We start from the raw sequence: 24741 nt of genomic DNA, 5'->3' as shown, positions 1-24741 counted from the left end.
GTGGGGGGAAGCGCGCCCCTCGGGGGTGGGGGTGGGCGTGGGGGGGAGCGCGCCCCTGGGGTGGGGGTGGGGGTGGGGGAGAGCGCGCCCCTCGGGGTGGGGGTGGGGGGAGCGCGCCGGGGAGCGCGCTCCTCGGGGGTGGTGCCCCGGCCGGGCCGCTCGGGAGCGCGCCCTGTGCTCCACCCCGCGTCCGTCCCGCCCGCGGGATTGGGACGCGGCCCGCACTGGCGCGGCGGGCGAGCAAGGTAGGCCGAATAGCGGGCGAGGCCGGCCTCAGCGCCCGGGGGCGGTGCGGGTGGAGGACCGCGGACGGGCGGGCGGGGCACGGGGGCCGGCGGGCAGCGTGAGGCGCGTGGCGGGGGCCCTGCCTCCCGGGACCGCACTGTGCGGAGCGCGGGAGAGGCGCCCGCTGGGGGCCGGAGCGCGGACGGGCTGGGGGACCTGGCGGGCGGGCAGATGCGGGCTGGAGGGACCTAGAGGGCGGGCGGCCGCGGGCTGAGGGCACCTGACGGGAGGGCAGGTGCGAGTTGGGGGACCTGGCAGGCGGGCAGGCGCGGGCTGGGGGGACCTGGCGGGCGGGCAGATGCGGGCTGGGGGCACCTGGCGGGCGGGCAGGCGCGGGCTAGAGGCACCTGGCGGGCGGGCAGGCGCGGGCTGGGGGGACCTGGCGGGCGGGCAGGCGCGGGCTGGGGGCACCTGGCGGGCGGGCAGGCGCGGGCTGGGGGCACCTGGCGGGCGGGCAGGCGCGGGCTAGAGGCACCTGGAGAGCGGGCCGGCGCGGGCTCGGGGGACCTGGAGAGCGGGCAGGCGCGGGCTAGAGGCACCTGGCGGGCGGGCAGGCGCGGGCTGGGGGCACCTGGCGGGCGGGCAGGCGCGGGCTGGGGGCACCTGGCGGGCGGGCAGGCGCGGGCTGGGGGGACCTGGAGAGCGGGCAGGCAGGCGCGGGCTCGGGGGACCTGGAGGGCGGGCAGGCAGGCGGGGGCTGGGGGCACCTGGCGGGCGGGCAGATGCGGTTGGGTCGGCTCTCCGCGCCTCCCCGTCGCCTGCCCATCCTGCTGCCTCCCGGCTCCTTTCGCGTCCTCTTCACCCCCCCACCCCCCGCGCGGGCAGGGCCAGGCTCCGCCCCCCGCATCCTTTCCTGGCCGCCGGCAGAGCCCGGCGGAAATCCGCGTCCTGGGGCTTTGGCAAATAATGCCTTGGTTTTGTTTTAAACGGCTACCAAGAACTGTCGCCCCAGTGCCACAAAAACTGCGGTTAGGTACGCGTTCCAGTTTTCACTGCTGGGCTCGGATTCCTTGGCAAAGGGATTGGGGGCAGATTTGAAGCTGAGACCTGCGGTGACTTTGTGTTTATCTGAAGCTCATCTACGTGGACTGAGGGGTCTGTGGGCCCAAGGCAGAAAGCCTAATGCTGCTCTTTTGCATCCTCACTCTGTGCTTTCTTTACGTTAGGATACATTTGAAAACCAGAAAACACACCGGGGAAATGATTGGTCCAGTTCCCCCAAATTTTAATTTTATAAATCAGTCCCCAAAGGCAGTTCTGTAGTTCTTGTGACATCATCAGATTTTAACCCATTTGATCCAATTTACTAAAAAAAAGTTACTTAATCTTCTAGACTCTTTAGGATTAACAATTACAAGGATATCACATTTGTCAGAAGACCAAGTTAGACTTAAGAAAAATAACTGTTTCCTCTTATGCTTTCTTTGGGCCTTATGGTTCTGTGGATTTTTTATAAAGAGTTTAGGGCTTTCTTCTCGTGGAATATCCAGAATTTACTTTCTTATTGTTTTTTAGCAGTCACCACGTAGAGGGGACAGTATTAAGGAATTCTTATTACCAGTGCCATTCAAATATTTGTGAAATTTAAGAATTGTAACTGCAGTTCTGATTTCATGGATCTTCAAAGAAAGCAGGGAAGGTAGGTGAGAGATGCAAGAATATTTCGTTAAGCACTCTTACTACTATATGAAGGTTATTCCTGCATATTTTCGAAGGTTTCTTAAATTATTAACCATTAAAATTTTAACTTTGTTTGCTTGGCAGTTAGCCAGCCTTACTTCCAGCTTTCAACTATGAAAATGCATGGGCATAAGAGTCTTTCCTCATCAAGTCAGTGCCCTTAAAATTTTCAGTTGTCATTAGCATACTGGTAAATCATTTCAAGCCTTGCTTCTCTCCTAAACTGTTTAAACAATAAGAACCCTGAAAGCCTGAGGAGATAGGAATCCCAGATGATTCATACATGCAAAGAATTAAGTGTTGTTCTGGATCCCTGTGGCTAGTTACAGTTGTACAGAATTGGTAAATTTAGCTGTCATTGTTATATTGTATGCTTTTTCTGTTCTAGGAAAAAACCCTTTGAGATAGCTACTTTACGAATCAGAATACTGTAACTCAGAGCTTAGTAACTTTTCTAAAATCATACAGCTGGGACTTGATAAAGCTAGGATTTGCAGTTGGGTAAAGCTGATCACATAGCTGTGTTCTTTCCGTTGCACCACATGGACTAGTTAATGTTTTATTTTGCCTAATCTTTCCTTTCCTCATTTTTGTCTTTCCTTCCATAGGAGTAAATTTTAGTGTTTTCCCTTTTATTTTATCTTTTTTGAGATCAGCAAAAGGTGTCTATTGTGAGAAAGGGTAGGAAAATTGATATCCTAGATTTAAAATAGTACTTAGTTTCAGATGGTACATTATTTTAAAGCACACTGGTACACTTAACCTGATGAGCACCAGGTGTTGTATGGAAGTGTTGAATCACTGTATCGTACACCTGAAACTGATATAATCCTGTATGTTCAAACTAATTTTAAAAAACACACAAGTATTGACTCTAAAGAAAAATAGCTTATTAACAATTCTATAGCATAGTGTCCTACCCATGAACAAATATTGGTGCATTGACTTGAAATTGTCCATGTTTAAAAGAATGTGGTTTGAAACATTCTTATTTTCTTTGTATGTAGATTTCAGGATTTAAAAAGGTGCAGGTTTATGGAGATTTGAAGACCAATATTTTATGAACTTGTAAAACAGGTAATTCATCTCTTACAGTCTAAAAGAGAAACAGCCATTTACTGATCATCTGTGACAGTATTTTACATATAGTTCTTGCATAAACCTTGAAGTATGTACTGTTTTAGACCATTTAACAGTACTAAGAGCTACCCCTTATTATGTATCAGTAATGTGTTTCTTTACTTGTGCTGTCATGCAATCCCTGTAATAGCTGTTCAGCATAGACCAATAGAACTTTTCCATGATAATGGGAATGTTCTATATGTTCACCATCCTTTAGTGGTAGCCACTAGACACATGTGGCTTTTGAGGACTTGACATATGGCTAGTATGACTGAATGACTGAATTTTTAAGTTTTGTTTTAGCCAATTGAAATTTTAGTTTAAATAGCCATGTGTGGCTAGAGGATACTGTTTGGGACCTATGGTTATTCTAAGGTCTTAGAATCTGGATAACCTGGGAAAATGGCAATATTGTTTACTGAAATAGAAAAAACATGAACCTTTTTGGGGTTTAAGAGGATTTGTTTTTGGCTGTTTGTTCATTCAGAAAATATTTAGTGATTACTATGGGCAAGGCCCTCTATTGTGCATAGGTAGTGAAGTAGAGTCTCTCTCATCAAGGATTTTATCCACTTAAGACCTTTTCCTTATTTATCATACTGTAGAGACAGTAAGTCATAAGAGATGTGCAAATCAAGTGTTCTCAGAGGAAGGAATGCTTATTTACAGATGCAAAGAGATTAGGGAAGGTCATGTGTGGAAGAAGGTATATTTGAGCTCGATTTTAAAGACTAGGAAGGATGTGGGCATACAACAATGGTTAAAGGAGGAAGAGGCTATGCTTCTGGCAGTGAGGTGGACACAAATGTTTTGAAAATTCCTTTTGCCAAAATACCTAAATGCTGGTTAAATTATATTAGCCTTTAAAATGCGTTGCAGGCCTGTAGAACAGAAAGGGAAATCCCCAGGCCTAAAAGGTCAAAGAAAGAGTAGAAATCAGAGTAATAAACTAGCAGAGTGTCTTGTTGTTTGGCTGGTAGCAGAAGTAAAGCACAATTAAGGACAGGTGGTAGGTTTCCTCTTGCTCACCACCCAAGGTAGAAAGAGAATTCATACCCCTTTGACCTCCCAGGTATATAACTCCAAGAGGCACCATTCACATGGTAGTTTGTATAAATGTGTTTCAGGGAGTGATTTTTTTCGTAAAAGTTAAAGATGAGTATTTCTCCTTGAAATTGTACAACCCATGGCCTTGAAGAACCACCTTCCTCCAAATTTGGCTGGGATCCTCAAAAATCTACTCAGTGAAAGGAGGGCTAGGAAAAATATCTCCTTCCTGGCAAAGGGGGATCACAAAGAAATGTGTATATTTTCACCTAGATCCAGGTCAGGGAGTAAAGCTACCCCTTGAGAACTTGAAACTACAGAGTCTGGGACCACTCAGATTTGGGGTTCAAATGTATATATCTGCATGGTCTAAAAAAACCTGGAAGTTAGGAAATTAAAGTTGGCCCGGGTTGGTAATATGCCAGAGTGCCTGATAAAAATAGATATAGACCTTCCCTGGAATGATTCACCCTTAAAACTAAGCCTTTTAGAATACTCCCAATTAAAATTATCCTAATACAAGTTTATAGTCAAAAGCTATAAAACAGGTGCAAGGGTTAGTGAAATCAACAATATGAAAGTAGATTCCTCTAAGGATATTATGTTAGAATTATACAAAACAAATTAAAATAATGTTCAAAGAAAGAAGAATTAAAGATTTTAGAAGTAATTAAAAATTTATAGAAATTGAGAATTATTGTCCCAGGAACTTACGCCGGGGAAAGCACTATAGGAATGTGGCAAGGAATCGCCATGTTTAATGCGATGAAGGGACTTCTGGGTGGCTCCGTGGTTTAGTGCCGCCTTCCGCCCAGGGCTTGATCCTGGAGACCAGGGATCAAGTCCCGCATCCCGCTCCCTGCACAGAGCCTGCTTCTCCCTCTGCCTGTGTCTCTAGCGCCCTCTCTCTCTCTCTCTCTCTCTCTGGGTCTCTCATGAATAAATAAATAAAATCTTTAATAAATAAATAAATACACATATTTAGCAACAAGTCAGATGATCAAAGTAAATGACAAGCGTAAGTCAAAAATGGCTGACTACAACAACAAAAAAATTGTTCTTACAAAGTTCACAGGAAATATTCAGTTTCTGTCCATCAAACTATGAGAAGATAGTCCTCCAAACATGATATTATTTCCACATGCATAGGGGTAGTTTCTTAAAATTTGAAGGTATTTCTGTATTTTTAAAAATTAAGTGCATTCAGATACATTAGTGTTTCCAAATTCACTTATGGTTACTTAATAACATCCTCAGTCTGGAATTTAAGAGAGAAGGTGGTGATGTGTGATATGTGTATACTTAGATGCTCTTTTTCTTTCCCCTCTTATATTAGGAGCTAGAAATATAACAAAACAGCTGGTTCCTGCTCTGTCAGAACCTAGTTTCGTGAGGAAGATAAAACCAAGCAAACAAGCAACAGTTAAGTGAGATGAATGCCCTGATCGAGGAAGTAAAGGGTGCTCTTGGAAACAAAGTAGGGACACTCAGCTGAAGCCAGAAGAGTCGGTATTTGAAAATATATAGGAGTTAATAGGTGGTAGAGGGGCTGGAGGGTGATAGCATGGTGTCTGTTACCCAGACAGCAGTATGCATGAAGGTCTGCGAGTGTACAAGAGAGCTTGACACATTTGAACATATATAGCAGTATAGCATAGTGATTGGTGTTGGAACAGGACTGCCTGAGTTTGAATTCTGTCTCTACTAAGTCCTGTGACTTTGGACAGTTCTCTTAACCTCTGTAACTCTATTGTGAGAAGTAAATGAGATCGTGTATTTAAGGCGCTTAGCACGTGCTGACAGAGAATAGACTCTGTGTTTGCTTTTGTTAATGGTGATGAAGATGAGAGCTAGAGCATGGAATTGGGAACGGAGAAGTAGCCAGAGATGAATTACCAAAAAGTGAGTAGAGATCAGACGATGCAAAGACCTTATAGACTGAGTTAAGGAGGAAAGACAATTTATAAGGGCACAGGGAGGCCCTGAAAGATTCTCTGTAGGAGAATAGGTGGTCAGATTGGTATTTCAGAATTAGAAGGATCACCCTGGTTTTAGGGTGGAGTCTAGATGGGTTGTGGTCCACACTAGAAAAGGACCATTTGGGAGATTATAATAATAATCTGGAGAAGAAAAGATGATGTTTTAGGTAGAGTAGTGGTAATGGAGATGGACAGAAGGGGTAGATTTGAAGGAAATTTAGGAGGTTGAATAAACAGTACTAACTACTAGATTATGTGTGTAAAGCTGGAGGAGAAAAAATATTTCTGGGTATAGCAGTGGGTGAAGCTTGGTTCCATTTACTGAGAAATTGAAAGCAACCAGGTGTTAGTAGATGGTGTGGGGGATGATTTCAGAAGTGGAACAGCTCATGGTGATGAGTATAAAAGATTGTGGGAGTGGATGGCTAAAGTAGGAGATTAAATACTTGTGAATAATCTCTAATTTGTTTTTTCCACCTCAGAAGACCTGTTTGAGATGTGGTGGTTTCAGCAAGGTCTCAGTTTCCTCCCTTCTGCCCTAGTAATTTGGACAGCTGCTGCTTTCATATTTTCATACATTACGGCCATAATACTTCACCATGTTGACCCTGCTTTGCCTTATATCAGGTCAGTGAAACATATTCTTTCATAGGAGGCTGTTTATGTATCATTCACATTTTAACATCGAAGCAAACATTGCATGTTAACATTTTAAAATTCAGATTTTTTTTTACCATTACACCAAAAAAGAATATAAAGAGGAAGTTACATTTGGCTCTTTCCATGTGATAGAGGAAGGTGGGGTAAAAACAGGGGTAAGATTCACTTAGTGAATTATGACACTTTAAGGGCCTTGTCTTCTAAATAAGTATTTGAGGTTGTCTCAGAAGATAAAAGTGAATATGGTCTCACTCATATGCAGAATGTAAGAAATAGTGCAGAGGACCATAAGGGAAGGAGGGGAAACTGAGTGGGGAAAAATCAGAGTGAAAGACAAACCATGAGAGACTCTTAACTCCGGGAAACAAACTGAGGGTTACTCAGTGGGCGGATGGGGTAACTGGGTGACAAGCTTTAAGGAGGGCCCATGATGTGATGAGTGCTAGGTATTATATGCAACTGGCAAATTATTGAAAACTACATTGGAAAATAATGATGTACATATATGTATGTCAGCAAACTAAGATTTAAAAAGATTGAAGTGGAATTATTCAAAAAATGCTGCAAACAACAGTAATAGTATTATAAGATAATGATAATGACAACTATTTTTCTTTTTTTTTTTTTTTTTTTTTTTCATGTGACAACTATTTTTCGATCTACTTTGCACAAAATAATGTTCTAAGCATTCTTCAGGTGAGGAATACTTGAAACCTTACAACTACCCTTTGAAGTAAGAATTATTATTTTGAGAGCGGGCCACATGACTTAGTGATGGAACCAAAATGCAGTTTGTCTGGGCAATTTGACTCTAGAGACTCTACTCTTAATCTTTATGACATATTATCTAGATCTTTCTGACAAATTATCAAAATTTATCAGTAATATTTTTGAAATTTCAAAACTAATAATGATGGAAGTATGGGTACTCAGTTGCTTGTGCTATGTTTGTAACTCTTTTTTTCCAATTTTAAAGACAGTATATACTTACCCTAACAAATTTTAAACAATTATAAAAGTAACTAAAACTGATTATAAAAGTAAAAAATGAAAGTCTTTTCAACCCATCTCCAGTTCCTTCCCATCCAGAGGTAATTAATGGTTTGGTTGATTTCCTTCCTTAGTTTGTTTTGTTGTTATAAGTTGTTTCATTTATTTATTTGTTTACATTCTGAAAAATAACCTCTCCAACACAGAAAATAATGAACTTTTAAAAGATGATAAACCAAGAGGCTATAAATTTATCTTTTTAGAATATTGAGAAAAGATCAAATGTTACCATTTACATTTGTTCCCACAATGGTATGGTATGGAGCAAAGGATATCAACAAATTTGGTACACTTTGGGAATATGTACAAAAACCAAAGATACTTTAGAATTTAAGGTTCCAATTCTAGGAATAATATGGTGAATAATCACCACTGATTACCACTTTGCTAGAGGAACATGTAGCTTAGGGAACCAGTTCATTCTTTAGTAACTTTTTAGAGACCATACATCTGTTATTCTGGAGTGTCTTTCAGCATTTTTCTTTCCCCTTTGAGAACTTGTCTGCTTTCACTTTAAAGTGCTTTTAATCATTTAAGAGGCCTTTGGGTTCTTTTTCAGAGTTTCAGTTCTCTGATGGTACTGCATGTGATTTTCTTATAGTACTGTAGACACTTCCTTCTTCGTCCCTCTCCTGCCCTTTTATTTTTCTGCTACTGACCTTATTATTATTACCCTGGGATCTTTTTCAACATTCTCATACATTTAAACTCAGAACTACTTAATTTTACTTCTCGCTCATTTCCTTCATCTGCAGAATGATTAAGTTAGACTAGATGCTTTGCAAAGTTCTTTTCAGCTCATAGACCTCATCTAAAAGGTTTGTTAATAGTCCCAAAAGACATAACCAAATGTAAATTTCACTCCAAAGACAATTTCAGTGCAAGTGTGCCTCGGGTGTTCTCTTAGTTGGTTTAAGTAGTGGATGCCTAGGGAGAATGCACAAGATGAGTATTAGGGCACGAGAACAAATTATTAGAATCTCTATGTATATTTTTTAATTTCAATATTTAAACTTATATAATAAATACATATATTTTGAAGTTACATAATCAGAATTTTTTTTTTTGATGGCAGGTATTCAAATAGTTTGATGACCACTGAGTTGGAGTGCTGTGCTGATGAGGTGATGGACTTGGCTCTTTTCACTTGTAGGCCAGTTTGTATCGGTCTGTTCCAGAGCCGAGGCAGGAACACACTTAGCCATCTCGGAAATGCGTGCTTTTATTTCCTTATGGGATATTTGGAAACTCTAGTGTCTCTTGAAATACAGGTAGTCAAATTTTAGGAAATCTGAAAATTTTTTCTGATTAGAAGAATATATATTTACATTATTCTTGAAAATTTGATAGGTTGAGGAAACAAACAACAAAACCATAATCTCCACTCCCTGAAGATGATCAGTGTAACAAAATCTTCTGTTTCTAAAGATACATCTTAGAGTCTGAAGGAGCAATCCTTAGAATTTATATGTGTTACTTTACTTTTCCTAAACCTAACCCAAATGTTCACCAGACCTTATTGATTCCTTACCAGACATGACTTTCCATCTCTTTTCTATTCTCATTACATCGCTTTAGTTGAGATCTTTATTATCTCTTTCCTCTAGTACTTCAATTCATGGCCAAAGACTTTATCTTTTTTATCTTTACTAGTTTGAGGGAAGGGAAAGAAACTAACATCTAATGGGTGTCTCCCCTGTGTCTGCTGCTGTGCTAGATCTTCACCTGTATTGTCAGTTTTGTTACCTCATGTTGAGCTGATGAGGCTGGGAGGGAATTAATAGCCTCATTTTGCAGATAAACAATAGTCATAGAGAGATGAAAGAGTACCCCCCCCCCCAAAAAAAGAAAAGAGTACCCAAGGTTCCTCAGTAAATGGTGGGTGGGCTGATGATCCGAACTTGTGTTTTCCATGCTGCCCTGAAACACAAACATGTAAGTCAATGCATTCTAATACATTTTGATAAGTGATTTCAACAGAAGTCTGGACAGATGCTCTGTGAGTCCTCATTTTGCTAGAGGAGTTGGCCAAGGCTATGGGGGGGGCGGGGGGGGAGGAAAAATTGGTCTTGCATGGAAGCTCCAGGAGGGCAAGAGATTTATCTCATTTACTAACTACTATATTCCTGTCCCTAAAATGCTGTTGGGCACACAGTAGGTACTTGATAAGTTTTTTTTTTTTAATTAACAGGAAATGAGTAGGTATTAATGGAATTATAGACAGGGTTAACAACAGATGACAAAAGCAGAGTTGTGAAAGGACCTGGTTTAGGGAACATTCAGGTGAGACAGTTGAACATACCTGTCCAACTGATGGAAATCAGTAACAGAGCCCTAACGTTCCCAGCATAGGGTAAAAAACAAAAAACATTTTATTTTTTAAAATCAATTTCTATTGATTTCTGTTATGTGAAAAAGAAATAATTTCAATGATAGGAGAAAAAAGTAAACAAGGTAAGCACTGTGAGCTCAAACTGTCATGTTCTCATAAAATTATATGAATTAAACTTACAAATACATGAAAAGATACAGGATTTGAAATAACCCCTGTTATTTCTTATTCCTTAGGAAAAATACACATGTATGTCTAGTATGAGAAATCCACACACCTTCTTTTTTTTTCTTTCAGTGACACTGGTACAGTAGCTCCAGAAAAATGCTTGTTTGGGGCAATGTTAAATATTGCTGCAGTTCTGTGTAAGTAATGCAAATTGTTTTAAAAATCAAAATTAATAGTGAAATTGGCCTTTCCTTCTTTAAACACTTGCGTGACTTGTTTTACTTTCTGGTTATACCTGAGGGAATGTTATCACTAAATTTTGATCACAGATGTTTATTTTAAAAGAAAAGCAATTGCTAGAAATGCTAAATTATAGAAATAAATCTTTAAAAAATATCTATGAGGCTATTTTCCAAATAGAAGTTGTAAGGTGTAACCAAATATTTCTTGAGACGTGAAGTGGATTTCACATGACCAGTAGAGGACAAAAAGCTATAAACCAACTGACCACAACTAACACCAACTAAATTCATTTAGGGTAAATAATTTAGAAGTTTTCAGAGTAGCATTGGAACCATGTTTTGTTTTGTTTTGTTTTAATTTTAAAGATTTTATTTATTTATTCAAGAGAGACACAGAGAGAGAGAGGCGCAGAGACATAGGCAGAGGGAGAAGCAGTCTCCATGCAGGGAGCCTGACATGGGACTTGATCTCGGGACTCCAGGATCACACCCTGGGCTGAAGGCAGGCGCTAAACTGCTGAGCCACCCAGGGATCCCCCATGGTTTTTTGTTTGTTTGTTTGTTTGTTTGTTTAAGATTTATTTATTTATTTATTTATTCAGAGAGAGCGAAAGAGAGGCAGAGACACAGGCAGAGAGAGAAGCAGGCTCCATGCAGGGAGCCCGACGCGGGACTCTATCCCGGCCCCCAAGATCACACCCGGGGCTGCAGGCGGCACTAAACCGCTGCGCCACCGGGGCTACCCCATGTTTTGGTTTTTGAAAACTGTTCTGTCACCAAAGGAATGAAATTCTACTCTATTTTGCATTCTTGTTCATTATTTATTTTTTGAATCAAACTTTTATTAATAATTTACTAAAATATTTTTCCAGCAATCATGATTGTTTTAAATATTTGCATTCTTCATATATTTATTATCTGCTTGGGTCAAAAATTGAAGTTAAGGAAATGAATGATTCAGTGCATAGAAGTTTATCTTATGACTAAAGTTTTCAAAAATATGTCTACAAAAGCATATATGTTTTATTTTCTATACTTTTAAGTTCTTTGGCAATGTTTTTGCAATGGAAAATTTGATTTGCCCCTTCCTTGACTAACAAGGATGGTAAAGTGAGTGTTTTTGTTTTTTTGTTTTCTGTGTAATTGACTGCTATATCTGATTCAGCCCTGTTGTAATAATTTGAAATAAAACTAAATGAGAGTGGGGCAAATAAATCATATTTTGGTGTTTTGGGTTTTTTTTTTTTTTTTTGTCTGTTTTTTTCCCCATATTTAACACCAATTACTTTAGACTTTAATGCTAATCATATAGAATATTTTGTTTTCTATAAAGTTTATCATTAGAGATTTTCCAAAAGCATCAAACTTACCTCTTAAATTTTATCCTAAATATTTATAAATGTGAGGCCCACAAGAGGCCAGAGATATTACTAGTTCCAAAATGCAACCTTAAATGTTCTTAAGGTCAACAGCTGTTCCTGTTGTTTTTTTTTTCTCTTCTTTCAAACCAACTTTGAAAGGAAGATTCATATTATGTGACCTTTGTTAACTCTTTATTGGCAACTTTATTCCCTGGTTACTTATTACTTTGTTGTCTTTTGGGTTATCTCTTCCCAGGCATTGCTACCATTTATGTTCGTTACAAGCAAGTTCAAGCTCTGAGTCCTGAAGAGACTCATATCATCAAATTAAACAAGGCTGGCCTTGTACTTGGATTACTGAGTTGTTTTGGACTTTCTGTTGTGGCAAATTTCCAGGTTTGTGTTTTAACCCAGCACAGGCATTTTCCTGAGGTTCATAAATTCATACATGTTAAAAAGGAAACCTGAAACATTCAGTTACACACTGTCACTGTTTTTTTGCCTTAGCAAAGTAGAGTCCCCTGCCTTTAAATGATTTGGCCATCTTTGAGATCATTACACATGCAATGAGAAAACTGCATTTTTGGTAAGCTCCTGAACACCTATAAATTATTCCGACCTTTTAAGGATTCACAGGCCTCTATTTATTAGACTCTTCATTACTACTTATTTGGAGATTACTCCAAGACCAGAGAGAATTGGTATAAATTATAAGTGACACAATTATAAATTTAAACTTTAAAAAAATAAAAAATAAAAAAATAAAAAATAAACTTTAAAAAAATATGTGGCTAGGGGTCGCCTGGCTGGTTCATTTGGTAGAGCATGTGACTCTTGATCTCCAGGGTGTGAGTTCGAGCACCATATTAGGTGTAGTGATTACTTAAAGATATTTGGGAAAAAACTATACCTAATAAGTTACACGCATTTACCTATTTTACATTCTTGTTTAGATATTCCCATTGATCACCTTTATCTCTAGGTGCTGAGCCCCTCTTATGCAGGAGTAGAGAGAGGATATGGAGCTTTTCCAGGTTTTTCTTAGGGAATTCTTAAAGTAGCAGGTCAACCTTCACAAATATTTGCAAACTCTTCACATACCTTTCTATTGACATTCTTTCAGATGAGTCTTTGGTAATAACAGTTGTATCCTGGGCATATGGGTGTTTTTTGATTAATATCTTTGCAGTCTTCAAAGTTTCAGTTTAGACATTTGATAACCTATTTAGACATCTAATAATTATTTATACACACTCCTGCAGATACACATATAGAGGCACATTCATGCATCCACTGCACGTATTTTTGGCTGATGGCTTTTCTTCCACAATGATTTAAGGCTCAGACACTGTCCATCTTTGAGCTCTCCCATTCCTTAAGTCCTTATTATCCTCTGCATCTAGCCAGTTGAAACAGTTAAAGAGAACATGCAGAAATCACACCTCCTTCTTAACAACCTTGACGTGGCAGTGACTCACTTCATTCTATTAACATTTATTAGCTAGACACAAGAGGGGCTGGGAAATGAAGTCTTACTGAGCATCAGTTCTTAGGGGTAACTGTGTACTATAGAAGGGACACAAAATTTTTGGTGGTTAGCTGTCTTTGACCCAAATAGGGTCCTGCCTTCACTCATCAATTTCTAAAGCTTAGTGTTAAAAATATGTTTTGGGGAATTTTTAGTATATGGCTGGTGATTCTTTGTTTTAGTTGTCCCTTTATCAATTTAACAGTATCTCTCATCACTGTATGTTAAAAATGAATCCCAAAGTGACCTCCATACTTAAGATGCTACCCCTATTAGTAACTGGTATTTGTTTATACAGTCCAGTGAATTCCAATGGCAGTTCCTGGGCTACTCATGCCCCCTTCTTTCTACCTTTTTTGCATTCATCTACAAAAACAGTTTATATACTTTTTTTTTTTTTTTTTTTTTTTTTTTTACTGTTTTCCTTTCAGCTTTCATTCTAATTCACCTTCACCACAGGGGTCCTGGGCTTTGTAATTTTGAATCAAATTTCTTTTACTCTCTTGATCATATCTTTTCATGCAACTTTGGACCTTTTGAATTTCCTCTACATCCTTCACTGATGGCTTGATTGCTGGGCCCTGTTTATAAGCAGACTCTGTAACAGCACCTCCTGTTCTTCCTTCCTTTCTCATGTAAACTTTTACTGCCTGTTTTAAGTGGTGAGTGCATTGTTCCCTCCTCTTCCCACTTATCTCTTGCAGAAACTAACTCTAGTTCTAGAGTTTGACTTGGAAGAGAATCTAGCACTGTGTTTTAAAGTAGCGAAGGACAAACAGTGTATGTTCTCATTCATTTGGGGAATATAAATAATAGTGAAAGGGAATATAAGGGAAGGGAGAAGAAATGTGTGGGAAATATCAGAAAGGGAGACAGAACATAAAGACTCCTAACTCTGGGAAACGAACTAGGGGTGGTGGAAGGGGAGGAGGGTGGGGGGTGGGGGTGAGTGAGTGACGGGCACTGAGGGGGACACTTGACGGGATGAGCACTGGGTGTTATTCTGTATGTTGGTAAATTGAACACCAATAAAAAATTAATTTATTAAAAAAAATAAAGTAGCGACTTGTTGATTTTACCTCTTAAACATTTCTTGAAGATATCTGCTTCTCTCCATTTCCATCTCTGCTTCTCTCCCTACCGTCTCCTTCTCAACCAGTTCAGACTTCATTATCTCACACCTGGGCTACTGCGATAGCCTCCTAAATACTTCCTTTGTGTTCACTCTTACATCCCTTTCATTTAATACTGCAGCCAGTATACTCTTTTGGAATTATATATACATCTCACTCTGTTTCCCTGTACCCCTGCTTAAAGCTCTATAGCTCCAAAGTTCCATGAAAAGATGTAATAAGAGGGATCCCTGGGTGGCACAGCGGTTTAGCACCTGCCTTTAGCCCAGGGCGCGATCCTGGAGACCCAGGATCGAATCCCATGTCGGGCTCCGGGTGCATGGAGCCTGCTTCTCCCTCTGCCTATGTCTCTGCCTCTCTCTCTCTCTCTGTGTGTGTGACTATCATAAATAAATAAAAATTTAAAAAAAAAGAAAAGATGTAATAAGAGAGAAAAAGGAATTTGATAAACTACCAAGCTCCTTAATTAATTCAAAGGTCTTGCATGATCTAGCTGCATGATCTACTTTTCCAGCCTTGTTCTGCATCATTCCTCCTCTTTTTTTTTTTTTTTTTTTGAAAGAAATTATTTCTTTATTCATGAGAGACAGAGAAGCAGAGACATAGGCAGAGGGAGAAGCAGGCTCCCCGGAAGGATCCCAATGTGGGACTCAATCCCAGACCCCTGAGCCAAAGGCAGACACTCAACCCCTGAGCCACCCAGGTGTCCCCATCATTCCCCCACTTAATATCCTCCCCTGTACATAGCACCAGAGTTTCTTTGTTCCTTAAATAAGACAAGTTTATGTCACTCCATTTCACATGTTTCTTTTGTTGGACATTTCACAATCCCAAACCTAAATATATCTAGATGTCTTCAAGATCTCTACACAAACTACTTTCTCAGGGAGGTCTTCTCTGTGAATAGACTTGTTCCTATATAATTTGAGTTCTCTTTGTGTTCTCTAAGCCTCTGGAAACAAATTCTTCATAGCACTTACTAATTTTATATCTATGGTTTTTAAAGTTCTTAGTTGATCTATTTCTCCATTAGTTATAAGTACAGTGGTTTTGTTCACCATTTTATATTCAGCACCTAACATACTACTTCAAACATGTTCTCATTGCTTAGTAACTTATTAAAGAAGCCAAAGAGACTAAGCAGGATGAATAAAAATTCTCTTGCTATTACTGTGGTTGTCTATGCTTAAAGAGACCTAATGAGGTTAGAAAAACTCTGACTTAAAAAATACAAATTTAATTTCTTTGAAAACAACCGTATATAATAGCATTCAGCAAAACAAACACATGGTAAGTGTCCTCGGTGCCTACTTAGAGGAATTTTTCCCTTCCTAGAAAATTTATCCTGGAGGAAACTTGGAAGGGTTAAATAAGCAGAAATCTGCATTAATTTTTAGGGCTACCATAACAAAATGCCATAAATTGAGTGTCTTATAATAATGGAAATTTGTTCTCTCAAAGTTCAGAAGGCCAGAAATCTGAAACCAAGATGTTAGTAGGGATGTGTCCCTTTTGGGGACACAGGGAAAAACCTATTCCATGCCTCTTTTCTAGTTTCTGATGGCTACCAGTAATCCTTGTTATTGCATGGCTCATGGCAACATAACTATAATATGTGCCTCTCTTGTCACAAACCATTCTTTCTTCCTATAAAATTTATCTTCAAGAAGACTTTGGATAGAGGATAAGTAAGCAGAAATTTAGTTCCTGAAGTTTCATCTACTGCTTTTAGGTAAAGATTACAGACCACTCAATATATAATTTATAAGTTCTTTATCAGACATTTGCTCCTGACCACACATATCTCTATGATTTTTCTTGTGTTTGTCAAAGAATCAGGTTGTCTTTGTTTTGTTAAAGGAGATTTTTTTAATAAAATAATTTTTATTGGTGTTCAATTTACCAACATACAGAATAACACCCAGTGCTCATCCCGTCAAGTGTCCCCCTCAGTGCCAGTCACCCACTCACCCCCACCCCCCGCCCTCCTCCCCTTCCACCACCCCTAGTTCGTTTCCCAGAGTTAGGAGTCTTTATGTTCTGTCTCCCTTTCTGATATTTCCCACACATTTCTTCTCCCTTCCCCTATATTCCCTTTCACTATTATTTATATTCCCCAAATGAATGAGAACATATAATGTTTGTCCTTCTCCAATTGACTTACTTCACTCAGCATAATACCCTAAAGGAGATATTTTTAAAGAGGATAAAATAATGACTTTTGTACATGTGTCAAAGATTGTATTTAACTTCTTAATTAATGAGGGAAATGGTAGGTATTACAAATCAGCCCAAAAGAGAAGTCAAGGTACCACACATTTGTAGTCAGATAAGGAATGCTAAAATAAATTTATGATGCAAAACTGGTCATTATTCACAGAGTGATAATAACATTTAAAAGGACGCAATTTGCATTTATATAGACATGGATTATTCACATTATCAGTTTTCGATATTTTTTTAATAATGTTTTTATTTTATTTTTTTACTTTTATTTATTCAAGAGAGAGAGACAGAGAGAGAGAGAGAGACAGAAACACAGGCAGAGGGAGAAGCAGGCTCCATGCAGGGAGCCCAGCTTGGCACTCAGTCCCGGGTCTCCAGGATCACACCCTGGGCTTAAGGCGGCGCTAAACCGCTGAGCCACTTGGGCTGCCCAAGTTTTCAATATGTTAACTTCTGTCTCTGCACATAACTTCTATCATTACAGAAATTTTCTGTGAAAAATAGCTCGATGAAAGGCAAATCAAACTCCCATTTGTATAGAACCAGTCCCAGAGGCTCTAACATTCCACTGAAGGAATACTCTCTGGCCTATTTCAAGATCTTTTGCTGTTTTCCTTGTCTCTAAAATGATAAAATTGAATATACAAGCAGTAGTACTGCCAGTTAAGACCAGTTTTAAATGCGTTTATTTTAATTATAAAAATATAGAAGTAAGTGCTCTCCGTTCTTTATTTTTACTTTTTAATTCACGGGATTTTGTTGGGACTGTGTACTGATCACAGGTGGGCATCGATCAGGCTACTCTGTATTTAGCTTCATCAGTATATATGAGAATATTTTTAAGGGGAAAAATTCACCCATATTCCTGCTTGTAGCCCTAAAATAGTTAATTTTGTTTTTGCCTATATTTTCCAGCCTTTATCCATATATGTAGATAAATTCCCATAAGAAGATAAGAAGATAATTTCATTTTATGTTTTACAGGTGCTGAATTTTCTTTCTTTGTTACCCAAAGTGGTAAAGTGTGCATTTTTTTCCCTTCCCAGCAGTCATAACTTATTGCCAGTTATAACACCCCAAACTGAATCAAAGCATCCCTTTCTTTCAAAAAGAAAACCAATGGCCTTGGCAAAAACATTGTTATCTTTTGCTTCTTTACACCAAAAACTTCTTATAAAGCTTCAATTAAAAAAAAATCTGGGCTCTGTGTTTGTGAATTAGCACAGCCAATTGTAAAAGAAGGGACCCAAACCCTAACCTCTCCCCTCGTTACCCCATCATACACTCTGTGCCAGGTGCTTTACAGTGAATTCTCAACCAAATGAGATACAGGCTGCATCAGCTTCAAAAACTAGAGTGGTTCAACTGAAAATATTTGTAGAATTTTTGGAGAGCTACTGTTGTCACTTTTAAGCAGAGGGTATATGTGGTAAAAAATAAAATGTAAATGGATATTGATAAGAGTGAGGCAAAGAAGAAAAAAATGAGAATTTATGGTAATCCCCTGTATAATTTATCAAAACCAATCAATGAGAGCCAAGAGGGAATGAATGTTTTAATTTTTTGAGCCTTTAATTATATTTACATTAAATTAGATTTAAGTTGAAACTCGTTCCCTCCAGCTTCCTAACCATCCTGATCCTCCTTTGCCGTGTACTATTCTTTTTCTATAGACCTTATTACCATCTAACATATGATGGACTCTATTTATTTCTAAAGTTTGTTAGTTATTGTTTGTGCTTCTTCATTTGAATGTAAACTCTGAGGGCCAGATTTTTGTCTGTTTTGTTCACTAATACATCTGAGTACTTAGAACAGTGCTTGACACAGAAGAGGCACTGAAATAAACAGATTATTCAATGTGTAAATGAATAATTACTGTCATTTTCAATAGTGACATGAACAATTTGTTAATCTGGCTTATATGGAGTACTCTAAGAATTGCTTCAGGAAATAATCTGTAGGATGCATAGTGCTTTTTTTCCATTCAGTGAGTGTCCTCTTGAAATCACTGGCTTGTGCTTTTAAATATTGTGTTGGCAATGTGTTTTGAGTTTCTGTTATTATTTCTTCTTTTTACCTCTCAGAAAACAGCCTTTTTCATTGTACATGTATGTGGAGCTGTGCTCACCTTTGGTATGGGCTCGTTATATATGTTCGTTCAGACCATCCTTTCCTACCAAATGCAGCCCAAAATACATGGCAAACAAGTCTTCTGGATCAGACTACTGGTGGTTATCTGGTGTGGAGTAAGTGCATTAAGCAGTATCCTTTGCTGTAAAATGTGGCTACACTTGGAAGGGAATTGACTGTGAACGCTGTTGACATCTTATGGGTGAGATTCTTCGGTTAGTGACCCTAAATTAGAGGACTTGAAATATGAAATTCAAATTCTACATAGGACCTCGTTAATTGAGCTAGGAACAAAGATAACATTTAGCCTGATCGTACTCATTTCAGAGATATGAAGGATGGGTTAATGCCCTCCCTGAGAACAATTATGTAGAAGAATTTTAGGGTAGTACTGCCAATTGACAGCACAGTGGGAATGACTGTGCAAACCATTTCATAGTAATCCTCCAGGCCCATTTTTAATTTTCACTACAGCTGTATAATATCCGACCTTTAAGGAAATAGGTTTGGACCTTGGAAACAAAAGTATTAGTAATCTTTGTGGACCTTTAAAGTTATTTTTATTTTAAATCTAATTTAAACTTACAGGTCTTCTCTGAGATTCTCCTTGACTTACTTTTTTTATAGTGCTGACTTGCTCATCACTTTTGTACAGTGGGAATTTTGGCACAGATATAGTACAGAAACTCCATTGGAATCCTGAGGACAAAGTAAGAACTTGGAATCTATAAAACTTAGTTTTATATTTAAGATGACTATTTTGGTTGATTTTGATGTATTTTTCATGTCATCACAAAAGGCTTTTTTCAGTAGAATAATCATTTTGTTAAATTAGGATTATTTTCTATGTATGATCGAGTTTATGTTGAACCACCTGTATTCTTCTGTCAAGTTTGAACAGTGAACATTTTCAAGACACGAAGAAAATTGTGATGGCAAAGAGTTTTCTCAGAAATTGGCTCCCCTAAATATGGATGTAATGTATAACATACCCAACTGAGATCTTTTATTATTAGAATACTTATTTTCTGAATTATTATCCAGAAGTTTATTATTATGGACTCTGCATTTGGACACCGATATAGTGGATATCTGAATAGAGATAACTTCTTTGATCCTGAGGGGAAAAGGAGGAGGAGCATATACTAAATAGGTGATAAAATTAAGTTCATCTGTTTTCACAAACCTCTCAGTGGCATTTCATTATGAATTATTTTAAAAGAATTAGCCTTGGATAAGGGCATGTTTGTGAGAATGAAAGAATGAAATAATTTACTAGATTCTCTCAGTCATAATCCATGTATTATTTAATGCTCTAAAACTAAGTTTATCATGAACATTTTTTACTTAAACATTTTTAGTGTCATTTAATGAATCTTATGGCTGTGGGAAAGGCAGTAACTTTCCAATTATAGAGTAGAAGTTCTCCTGTTCTTCGTTCTTCAGATGGAAATTTTATTTGCTCTATTTGAAGTTACAATAGCTAGATCATTTAGAAGGACTTTCCTAATGTCTGTCTTTAATTCTTGAGATATATTTAATAAATTAAAGGTTGTTTTGTTTTCTAGAAAGTTCAGTTATGAAATTAAATGTTAAGTATAAATAGAATTAAATTTTTAAACAAACCTTATTTTAAACAGTTTCATATTTACAGAAAAATTGTGAAAATAGTACAGAGGGTTCTATGTTATCAATATATTCTGTACCTACCCCTTTAATTAACATCTTTAATTAGTATGGCATGTTTATTACAATTAATAAATTCACATGGGTACATTTTTGACAAAAGGCCATAGTAGATTAATATGTCCTTAATGTTTACCTATGGCCTTTGATTTTCAGAAGGCAGATTGTTTTATAGGTTTTATGGGTTTTTTATTTGACAGAAATTCTTCTTCATTCAAATGAAATTTCACAGAACTCTTCTTTTTTTCCATTGTCCCTCAAGGGTTACGTGCTTCACATGATCACCACTGCAGCAGAATGGTCTATGTCATTCTCCTTCTTTGGTTTTTTCCTGACTTACATCCGTGATTTTCAGGTAAGAAAACACAGCATTAGATATACAGTCAAACTTCCCTCAGGTGGGATAAAAGAAATTGCTATAGGCAAGTCTCCAACCTTTTTGGAAATTAATTTCACAGGCAGCAATGCCAGAAGAGGAGCTTCTCAGGTAAATCGTTTCTGGTTTGGGGAAGTAGTGTATCATTAGTAAGGTGTTCAGCCTTGAAAAGAGGATTGTAAAGCAAGTAAATTTGCAAAACTTTTTTTACAAATTTTCATCAACTCTGCCTATGTTTACATAGGCCAACCTCAACATTTAGTTTCACTGATTCCTTTTAAAAAACAAAGAAAAACGAAGAACTTCTGAGTAGAAAAGCTTGGTTTTCCTAACTGTTGGTACTATAGATGACACCTTTGGCAGTACGACATCTATCTCAATCTTGTTACTTATTAGAATTGATTTACATTTCCAATCCCAAAAATATTCTTCAGAACATATTTAAGATGTGATGTCGAGGATATTGAAGATGCCTTTAAGGAATAAACATCTATATATAATTTTCTTTTCTGTTACAGAAAATTTCTTTACGTGTGGAAGCCAATTTACATGGATTAACCCTCTATGACACTGCTCCTTGCCCGGTTAACAATGAACGAACACGGCTACTTTCTAGAGATTTATGATGAAGGAATGAAATATATCTGTGATGATTATGATTCTCAGGGATTGGGGATATGTTCATGAAAGTTCCTTATTCTGCTCCGACATTTTTAACCAGTTAATCAAGGTTGACAGTGATACTGATGAATACTGATAATCAAGAAATATAAACAAAGCCATTTGATAAGTTACTTTCAAGGCTATCTTCAAGAAGACCATGTAAAAACATTTATGCCCATACTTTTTTTTTTAATCCCAGAAAATAAAGGCAAAGGACTACAACATCGTAGACTTTTTTCCTACTTTATTTAAAGAGAAGCAGCAAGAAATGTACCAAGCAGTCTACAAAATCTAGCCTTTCATATTTTCTAAAGCATTGTAAACTATGTTTTTTGGGAAGCACTTTTATAAGACATTTTCCAGGATCCCAGATCATCAGCGTTGCTCAGCAGCTCCTTTAGAATTAGGTTTTGAAGTAATAGTTTTACCATTTCAATACATTTCTTAAAGTCTATACAATTTTTTCTTCTGGAATCCACTTATTAAAGGGAGCAGACCTGAATTCATGGAAGTGCTTTCAGTACTTAAGATTTGCCCAAGTGAGGGATCCCTGGGTGGCGTAGTGGTTTGGCGCCTGCCTTTGGCCCAGGGCGCGATCCTGGAGACCCGGGATCGAATCCCACGTCAGGCTCCCGGTGCATGGAGCCTGCTTCTCCCTCTGCCTGTGTCTCTGCCTCTCTCTCTCTCTCTCTGTGACTATCATAAATGAATAAAAAAATTTAAAAAAAATAAAATAAAAAAAATAAAATTAAAAAAAAAAAAGATTTGCCCAAGTGATTCTGCAGGTATGGATTTGATTCCTGCCCCAAAGCCCAATACTGTACCAAGTGGTCTGTCACACATGCTTGCAATAGTTCCTGAGGCTTAGTCCCTGAAATGAGATTTTAATCCCTATCACATGAGAGAAGTAATGATAGGTAGATTTATTCAATCGCATTTTACATAAAGCAAGGATTAGTGCTCATAAATAAGGCTGAGTAGTTTGTGAATAACAGCAGATACGATTGATATAAATGACCACAAACTGCAGTCAAGAGTGTCTTAGATTTTCATTTATAGCAAATTATAATCATTTATAAGTAGTCTTGAATGGGCAGATACTAAGTCTTTTAAACAGAGTGTGATCTTTGTAGAACCCAAATTCTGAAGGACAAAAATCAGTCCAAAAAAAAAAAAACCCCTCCCCTCAAAAGTACAAAATAATTGTGATATAGGTATCCACCAAAATGGTTTTTTCTCTCTCTGTCATGCAAATGATCAGATAGCTTCTGCTTGGATCCCTGTCTATACAGATAAAGAAAGAATGGTTTACAGATTCAGATAAAATTCAAAAGAAGAAAATGCTTATCTAGGAGGTGCTCAGGGACTGGTTCTCAAAAGAGTCGTTGAAGAAGATTAACAAGGTTTATCATTTTAGAAGAAACAGTTCCATAGCCAAAATAAAAGGTGGTAAGAACAAGTTTGAAGTACAAAAAGGAGCACTTTTAAAGAAAAATGGATATATATATAGTAGAATCCAAGATCTCAATTAGGAATAAGTTGCTAGATACAGGACTGTGTAAATAATATTTCTGAAGACTTCTGAGCTAATAAGACAAAATGGAATAAAATACTGTTTACGTATAAGATTCAGCAGCAAACATGGGAGATATTTTAGTAAACATTGATTCATTGAAATCTGGCACCACTAGAAAAAACATTTGGATACAAACCATGAAAAATTTCTATCATGCCTCTGAAAATCATGGTGCAACCACACCTGAGAAAAAGCATTCAGTCCTGGCTATTCTACATCAGGGAAGCTGAAATTCAAGTTGTGAAGGACCATGGTGTGGTGAGAGAAGGATTGATAGAATCAAAGTTTTATAAATTACATGTAGGGAGGATGGCACAGGGACGAATTGGACTTACAGGTCTGTCCTAGAATATTAGGCTTAGATATACACTAAAACATACACAATAACACATTAAAGAAATTATTTTAAGACAAAATGTTACTTTGATAGTATTTTAATCTCATCATTTAACCTTTACCCTTAGGCATAACAGAAGATGAAAATATTAATAAATTCGGAAGGAGATTGTAAAGAGATTTTTGAATATGTTTATCCCTCACTTATGGCTGAAGTAATGGAAGATAACCACACCCTCCCTCAAAATATGCCTTGCCTCCACTGTCCGTACAGTAGCTTGGATAAACAGAGAAGGCATTCCTTTTCAATTCAATCAACAATTTTGTATTGAATATTTAGTTTTAAGAATAGAAGGTCTTAAACTGACAAAATTGGCAGATTCTGTGAACTGAGGGTATCTATTTTTCTCCTGGATAAACAGCAAGACTACATTTCCCAGCCTACCTTTCAATTAAGTATGAGCATGAGACTGAATTTTAGCCAGTGAAATATAAATGAAATGGACGTTTGTCATTTTCATATCAAAATTCTGAAAAATGGGAATGCTCTTACCCAATTTTTCTCCTTAAATTAAATGGATAGTGATGACAAGATTTAAGGAGATGATAGAATCACATGGGAAAATGAACCTGAACTATTCACTTCTAATTTTAGATTTTAGAAAATCAAACGAGATATATAATTTAGGAACTCCAATTTTATCCATCCCAGTTACTAAGATTATATTGTATGTTGCCAGAATAGTGTCATATATTGTAAGTGTTCAGTGGATTTGTGAAAGAGAATTTTTCTTATTTCCTCTTTAATGTCCTATAGAACTCACTGTGAAATGAAGTTCAGCAAACATTGGTTCATTAGTATCTTTGTAAATCCATGCATGTCGTGCTTCTTTTCAATCAGCCAAATTGCTAATTTTAGTAAACCACTCATCTACTAGGAAGATAAGAATATAGAACAGAACTAAAACAAAGAAAATCTTTCTGAGGCATTGTGAGTGTAAGCAACTGTATCCTCCAAAAGGCATGGTAATTTGAGAGAGAGTTCACCTATTCAGGAAGCCTGAATACTTCAGAAATTCTAAAATATGCTATGGGAATGCAGTTCAGAGGGTAAGTCCCCATGTTTGGCAACCTGGCAGTTTAGCTGAAGAGCACAAA

At 38.1% G+C, this 24741-nt stretch overlaps 1 protein-coding gene and 1 long non-coding RNA gene across 21 annotated transcripts; one reads left to right on the top strand and one right to left on the bottom strand.

Annotated features, from left to right (window-relative positions):
* The first annotated feature begins 106 nt into the window (after positions 1-106).
* On the top strand, positions 107-21893 carry DRAM2 (DNA damage regulated autophagy modulator 2). Of its 20 annotated transcripts, none has more exons than XM_077905834.1 (11): positions 107-245; positions 1804-1924; positions 2973-3042; positions 5471-5556; positions 6596-6740; positions 10453-10520; positions 12183-12322; positions 18901-19078; positions 19574-19656; positions 20895-20987; positions 21527-21893. In XM_077905834.1, the coding sequence occupies exons 5-11, from the start codon at positions 6610-6612 to the stop codon at positions 21632-21634; spliced, it is 801 nt and encodes a 266-aa protein (XP_077761960.1). In that variant the 5' UTR covers positions 107-245; positions 1804-1924; positions 2973-3042; positions 5471-5556; positions 6596-6609; the 3' UTR covers positions 21635-21893. The 20 variants fall into 20 exon arrangements, with proteins under 20 accessions (XP_077761960.1, XP_077761966.1, XP_077761973.1 ...); XM_077905836.1 differs by having other exon boundaries at positions 113-245; positions 1801-1924; positions 6599-6740; XM_077905831.1 differs by having other exon boundaries at positions 113-245; positions 1801-1924.
* Positions 8809-19638, bottom strand: LOC144318688 (uncharacterized). Its single transcript, XR_013384740.1, has 3 exons — positions 19533-19638; positions 9682-9743; positions 8809-9127 (listed from the first exon to the last, which is right to left on the bottom strand). It is a non-coding gene; the product is annotated as an uncharacterized LOC144318688 (long non-coding RNA).
* Positions 21894-24741: the final 2848 nt, after the last annotated feature.

The sequence above is a fragment of the Canis aureus genome, chromosome 8 (assembly GCF_053574225.1).
Source record: "Canis aureus isolate CA01 chromosome 8, VMU_Caureus_v.1.0, whole genome shotgun sequence".
NCBI lineage: Eukaryota > Metazoa > Chordata > Mammalia > Carnivora > Canidae > Canis > Canis aureus.
The sequence above is the reverse complement of the archived record's forward strand: the minus strand, read 5'-3'. Positions and strand labels throughout refer to the sequence as shown.